General features: G+C 39.0%; 1 protein-coding gene across 1 annotated transcript; it reads right to left on the bottom strand.

The window, feature by feature from the left end:
• Nucleotides 1-1,928: 1,928 nt before the first annotated feature.
• Nucleotides 1,929-6,953, bottom strand: tmem54b (transmembrane protein 54b). The gene is made up of 5 exons (XM_061664946.1): nt 6,863-6,953; nt 6,081-6,277; nt 5,630-5,689; nt 4,548-4,739; nt 1,929-3,424 (listed from the first exon to the last, which is right to left on the bottom strand). Exons 1-5 carry the CDS (start codon nt 6,873-6,875, stop codon nt 2,930-2,932), a joined length of 957 nt encoding a protein of 318 aa, XP_061520930.1. The 5' UTR covers nt 6,876-6,953; the 3' UTR covers nt 1,929-2,929.
• Between the last annotated feature and the right edge of the window lie 524 nt (nt 6,954-7,477).

The following is a 7,477-nucleotide window of genomic DNA, read 5'->3' as shown; positions in this document are numbered from 1 at the left end:
AAGACATTTTTCTCAAAATATTGTGGCTTTATTCTTGTAACTGAAAATAATATTCTGACTTTACATTGCTCATGCAAAGTATTTTTCTTGTATCATTACGAATGTATTCTTATAGTACTTTGAGTCTTGTAGCTTTATCACTGTAATCTTGGAACATTATGGCATTATTCTCATAACATTACAACTTCATTCTTGTAACTTTTTCCCCATAATTTTAGGGCTTAATTATCTGGTCAACATGGTTGTATTCTTCCAACTTTAGTTCAGAAAATGTTTCCTTACAGTCCACTTTTCTTGTAATATTACAAGTTTGTTCACACAACGTAGCATTTTTCTTTTATGAATTCTTATAACATTAAGACTTCAGCCTTGCAATTTGACATTTTCTCAGTGTTGCCCTAATACTTTTTCTTTTATTAGATTGTACAATACTGTTTTTTTCCCCGCATTTTGTTGGTATCTGACTAAGGTAGAGCGAACACAATCAAAACAATTAAGAGAAAAATCTTTAGTTTGTCACTTTCGTGTCCATAAAAGCCCATTAAACAAAAAACAAATTTCATCCATTATGGTTTAAACATGTCCATTATTTCGCATAACAGCATATTGTAAGTGTGTGTTTTTTGTATTGCCGAAGTCCAACACTTAACTTGCTCAACCTGAATTTGTGGTATGGTCAAGCTATGCCAGATGAGGTCTGAATTGCAAGTTTCCTATCCAGCTGTCTTTGCTTATGGAGACTCTGTAGCGTCACTGCCTCTTGCTGGTAGGATAAGGAACAACACTGTTTTCTGTTGTCACTGCCTCACATGAATTTATCTTGTGCTGGATGAATTCTTTCTTCCCTCTGATCAAACCATTGCACTGCAAACGCAACCTTCCTAATTTTTCTGTTGCATGACAAATAAATCATGTGAGGATTTGTTCTATTGGACCTGAACTACCAATATAGATATACTTGTTTCAAAACTGCACGTGTGGACTCTTCTGTCGTTTCTGGTTCCAAATAAAACGAGGATATAAACTAGTAAGTCGTTCTTGGTGTCTTTTAAAACAGATTTTGCTTCAGCCTTGTAACCAATAAGATTTAACAGACAAAGGCAGGGTTTCCAAAACTGTGGGTCGAGACCCAGAATGGGTACCGTGTAAATTTGTATCGGGTTGCCAATTTAAAAAATTACATTCGTAGTAAGTATGAGAATAAAAACAACATGGAAAATGCTGTTTGAGAAAGTTAATTTCATGGGTTATTAAGGTAGAAATAAACTTTAGGCCCCGACCAGATGGCCCAAAATTCACAGAATCACACAAACTGTCACTAGGTTTAGTTTTTGTTTTGTTTTTGTTTAATGAAATTGGTGTTTCAGAGGTTGCATAGCTAAATGTATTTAAGGACAAAACATAACAGAATAAAGTTGTAATCTTACAAGAGGATCAAAATATATAAATAGAAAATGTTATGAGGGGGAAAAAAAAAAAAAAACTTTTACAAGAATTGTCATTTTACAAAACTGTCCCGAAATAATTATTTCCCCCCACACCCTCCCTGAGAAATTTTTAAAAAAAGAAAATTACTTTTTTTTAAAAATTGCTGAATTTTACCTCCAAATTGTACATAAGTAGTTGTAACATGACAACAGGGCCACACTGGGGGGAAATAAAGTAGGGCAGAATGACTACAATGAAAGACGTTCAGCTACTTTGACAGCTGTTCTACTCAAACTTTCCAAGATAAATAAAGTGTTTGCTAATAATTCCATCAACGACAAGTATGAATGTGTGTGCATGTGATTGTGTGTGCGTGTGTGTGTGTGTGTGCGCGCGCGCCCGTGCAACCAGTCCTTCCTGTCCAGTCACTGTCTGCAAACATTACCACACAACGAATATGCTCTACTAAAAGCAAAACACAAAACAGCTGATGACTCAAATGTTTATTTTGAAAAGGTAATAAATAAAATACTGGCTTAAAGTAGTTTACACAAAACACACGGTGGTAAAGACACACCCTCACATAGTACAGTATTTGTCAGGTGTAAAGACCACATGGCGATTAAGTTAAAACAGTTTAAAAATTCCTTTATCAATTAATTGGGGGAAATTAATTATCCATTTATCTTAATTTAGACTTATAAATACTTAACTGATACATATTGATAAATGAGGACCATTTGTGATGCATCTCAGCTTCCCATAATTCATGTACCTCTTTAGACAGCAAACAAGTTGAGTTAATCAACAGCACCTCCACTAGTTGCACCTCATTTTGCCTCACTTACTTCAAGACAATCCATCAATTCCAAACAATCCAATCAATACTTCATGATAACCTGATCTATTGTAAGGCCCATCCCTAATACTGAAACACTCATGGTCCACAACATTAGAAACAGCTGCATAAAAAGCTAATGAGAAATGTATGAAAAAAATTAAAGGTTTTTGATACAATTTTGATTGACACTGTCAGGGAGGTATTCGTTTGACAAGTATAAATGCACTGCATAAAATATGAAAATATTACAAGGAAATAAAACAATTTTATCGCAATACACTTAAGGAGTCCCCACCCCACAAAACTGTACTAAAGTCAATTTTACAATAATGAATGGGGGAGGAAATTTTAGGAAGAGAAAAAAAAAAAGAAGTTCTAATATGTTGAGTTTCTTTGATCATATTTGGCAGTATGACAAAGTGCAGTTGTAAACCAGATGCAATAGCAAACAGTGTTAACTCAGGGGATGTCATTGTATTTGTGGCACCAAATGTTTTCAAAAAATAAGTATGGCCCTTGGTCCTAGGATCCTAGGAAAATTATTCTCTATGACAAAAAGGCAAACAAAAGATTGTGCAAGTGTATCTAATGAAGTGGCCAATGTGTGCAAGTTGAAGTTGAGGTGCAGTGTGAAATAAAAAGCAGTCCTTGTCCTTCAGACTATATCCAGAAACTGGATCGTTCCAGAGCGCCTCTCTCCAATAGGTGGCGCTGTTCCGGAGGTCGCTGCTGGCTCCCTTGTGCGGCGTCGGGCCTCGGCGAGCTTTCCCAGCGAGGCTGCTGGCGAAGAGGCCGCCTCTCTGCGGGGGGGAGGCTCCTGTGGTATGGCGGGGGAGGATGGGGCCGCTGTTGCCTGACCGGTTGTGACACCGGTCTTCTGGGTTCACTGTAGCTTCTCGGGGGTTCGGTGTAGCGCTTGGCGGGAAGTGGAGGCGGAGTTTCTATGTGCCGCTTTGCGTTGTTGACACGAGATTCAACCAGTTCCTCCAGCGGCCTTATCGCTTTGATCCCCGCTCGGGCCTCTCTGGGCTGCTTCCTGTGCGGCCGGCAGGGCAGACCCAGGAAGGAAACGCACACGGACAGGCAGCGGGCGGAAAAGATCAACTGGACCACACAAGTCACGATGAGAGGCACCCAAAGGATCAGAGTGGTGCTCTAATGGAGGGGAGCATCCGACTGTTAGATGTAGACAGCAGCTGCACCGTGTAAGGTTCAATCAGAGGCTTGAGTACATCCACTTAAGTGAGGCTGTTGATGCGATACACAACCTCCACACCTAGTCTGCAAGTCTAGGTGTGGAGGTTGTGTTTACTTCTATGAATAAAACAAGAGCTGAACACGTCTGAAAAGCAGCTATGTTATAAGAACTCCTTTAAAAGCTACTTTGTATATCATAGACATCATACTTTGGCATCCATACTACAGCTAGCTAGCAAGTTAGGTGATCAGATAAGAAACTACTTAATTAGTAGGATTAGGCACAAAAAATAATAATTGCTGGTTAGAAGCATTAGCTATGAGGAGAGATACTTTGTATGATAGCAAACTAGTAAAAAATAATGCGACTAACCAACATTATTTTTATTCCTAATCCTGCTAATGATCCAAGCAGTTAAATTACTAGCGGATCAACGAGCAAGCCAGTAAGTAGGGTTAGCTGGAAAACGGGTTAATTACCTCAGTAGATGGGATTATCTAGCTAGTTCAAATAGCAAACCTATTAGAAAGAAAATTAGATTTAGCAGCTAGCTGGGCCAACTAGTATCTATTATCTAACTTGCTTGCTAGCGAACTCAGTGCAGTAGGATTAGGCAGAAATAGTTGGTTAGTAGCATTAGCTATTTGGCAGCTAGGTGTTTGCAAACACAACTAGCCAGCTAGCTAATCCTATCGACATAGCAAACTAACAGCCATTTTCTACCCAACACTAACTAGCAATTTTAGTTGGTCAGCTCGAACTACGTTCATTACCAACACTAGAACAACATTGTTTCATTCAATATCCAGCAAGCTAATTGTCATCTGGCAAACTAGTTAGACAATATAATTAACCTGCTATTTTGGTTAGCTAGCAAGTTAGATAATAGGATTAGCTACATAGCTAGCGTGTTTTTCAGCTAGCAAAGTAGTTCATTTTGGAAGGTAAATTACCAATATCTAAAACCATTAGCTACTTAGTAATTCTGATGCAATCGCATTTGTAACCTGGCTGCTCTCTGCTCAGTTTAGGCTATAGAACAGTGAAAAAGGTCAGGGGCATATGCGTTAACACACTTACATAGATGCGCGTGGGGTCGAAAGGACACTCGTTGGTGATGCTGGAGTAGCCGATGGCATCGGGGAAGCGACAGTGCGTCAGCAGGCTCCGACCGCCGTGGATGATGGCCCTCACCACGGACACCAGGAGGCCGACAGCCGACGCCGACGCCAGGAGCGACGACGCCAGGCTCACACTGAAGAGGGACCATGTCTGTGATTAAGATACAAACAAACTCACATGCAAACTCCAAACTAAAATCAAATCCTAAAAACCTGCCTTTTCAATGACAATACTGATGTTAGTTAGTTTGTTAAAAATAAACATGGCTAGAAAACTTGTTAATTCAAATAAATAAATAAATGGTGTTGAAATTATAACTATAGTCAACCAGCCTTGACCGATTGTGGCTATGTTCCTCTGTATGTTTATTATTCTGGCTCTATGCAGTGGGTTATCATCTGATAGCATTTATACACTGTTATTTTTTAAGAGATCCAATTAGCAATGATAATATCAGTACTCCGTGACAACTGTATGATTAACAAAAGAGATGGTAGGCAGCTGATAGTGCCGTAAGGCACAGTTGACACTCCTGCAGACGAACAAAAGGCCAACGGGGAGTGGTTTATGAAGGCAAGTTTCACTCATTGGTGTAAATTCGCCACCTTGCCACTCTTGTCTGAGCAGCCTGACAGCTGACAGTTGGCAAGAGAGCAGTTTTAAGACAACAGGGTTTGAACATTTGTCACCTGTCTATGGCAGAGGTTCCTTCATTTTTTATTGAAAATTACATCATTACATATGGGTGTTATATGTTTTTAGGTCTTTTTGCAAGTTAAAAACATACCCTCTATAAGTAATTAACTGCAGCTATTTAGCTATGGTGCTTTTAAAATCCTCATGAGGGTGATATTGCAGTTGAACTACACAGTTGCAGGGGGGGAAAAAATAAAAATGAAAAATAAAAAAAAACGTATCGTGAATGTGTCAAGAAAACACTGGTGTTGGACAAAACACTAGCTGGATGTCAGAGGCGCATAACAAAAATATTATACAGTCTACATTTTGAGACCAATAAAATATAGACTGACACTACTCACCAGGCCTCTGCTTTTCTTGTTTTTAGACAGGACAATAGCTAGAATCCCAACGACGATTCCCTGCAGTAACAAAAATAAAGGAATAAAGTTCAAATGTCAAAACGATGTTTCATTAACATGAATGATATCAAAGGTAAAAAGTGGAATGGAACTGTTGCAATAATCAATTTACAAACTTCAGTAACATGATGAACAATGAGTCATTGCTAATGCTGTATTTTAAAAGCTTCTTAAATATGTTTCATAGGTAACTGTAAATGGCAGAGAACGTGGGTGTGAATGTCAAGCAATGCTTTTAAGATGCTGCTGTTTTGGCAAGCAACAGAGTTCAAATGGCCTCAGTGTTAACTCTTTAAAGTCCGTGTGTGAACAATAGTGTATGTGAACCGAGAAAAGCAATACAAATTCACCAAAACAGACTGCAGATAATGTGTTTACAGAAAACACTCACCACTAGTCCAGACGCAAGAGCCACCACATTGGAGATGGCATACTCCATGGCACGGGCCTGTTTGTGGAGGTTGATGTGCCTGAGCACTACACCGTGCACCAGAGCCCCCAACAGGAAGTTGATGTGGCCCACCAGCACCATGCTGAGGCCCATCTTCATCAGGGCTGTGGGCTCCTCCAGGCTGCCGCAACACACCCCTGTGGAGAAAGCAATGTTTGGATAGCGTTACATCGGTGGCGGCGTCCCCGGTTCAATGTCCCGCTGTTGTATCGACTGGAGACATGCGAGCCAGGTCAAACACAGAAATGTCACTCGCATTAATCATTAATGACCCCACTGTCGGCTTGTACTGACAAAATGTTCATTGAAAGGACAATTAAAAAGTACAGGACAACATTATATAGAGGACAAAGCTTATAACCCCCAGCTGGACCATATGTATTCTTTTTCGAATGGTGGTTTAGTGACCACATCAAGGGTTCCCAAATTGTGGGTCAACTTTTATTGGGTTTCCAATTTCTGTGTCATGAATGAGGTATATATTTTAGCATCGGCAAATAATTCCACCTTATGCACGTAAAAATACACCAAAACCTGTATTATTTACAATATTGCTCATCTCTATAATTGTCACGATAAATGGAAAATTTCACTGAGCTATAATTATTGCCCTTACATTATTTAAAGAGTCTAGTTGTTCCCACAAACTTTATCCCCTCCAGCCACACCCTGATAATATTTTACAAACATTTCATATATTGCATCTAAAACATCTTAAATACCTGTTTTGGCCATCTCCTTCTGGTCACCATTCGGTTATACTGACTCACAGCTTTAAGCGTTAATAGAAAAGCCGCATGTCCTCTCCCCACGTCCAGCCGAGCAAGTCTGGCAGCTCAAGCATGTCGACAGACGCGATCTTCAAAATAAAATATCCTACCCATCCAGAATTGGCATTTTAAAATGTACTGAGTTTTCTGTCAGCACTAACATTTTGGTTACAGTTGATATATGAATACATACTTGGGCGTCAACTAACTAATGCTTTTAAAGTGGTTTATTAAGTCAATGTGAATACCATAGTTTTATCTTGAAAGTCAACATGGTAATTCGTCATTGTTGGTTTTTAATTAAGTCACAGGTGAGCACAGGTGCTCTTGTTGATGCCACACCTGTCTTTTACTATCATTTAGGTTTCAAAAGCTGGTTGCCATTTAATAAAAGTCAACAAACTGCTGAAATATGAATTTATTATTATTATTATCATTATTACTGTTAATATTATTATTGATAAGGTCGTCGTTCTTGTCAAACTACTTCTGGGTGAGGGATTTCATTAATGTAACTGAGTTTTCAAGGTTTTATTTTGTATTATTCTTCATGTAATAATTAATATG

Source organism: Phycodurus eques, chromosome 20 (genome assembly GCF_024500275.1).
Source record: "Phycodurus eques isolate BA_2022a chromosome 20, UOR_Pequ_1.1, whole genome shotgun sequence".
Classification (NCBI taxonomy): domain Eukaryota; kingdom Metazoa; phylum Chordata; class Actinopteri; order Syngnathiformes; family Syngnathidae; genus Phycodurus; species Phycodurus eques.
The sequence above is the reverse complement of the archived record's forward strand: the minus strand, read 5'-3'. Positions and strand labels throughout refer to the sequence as shown.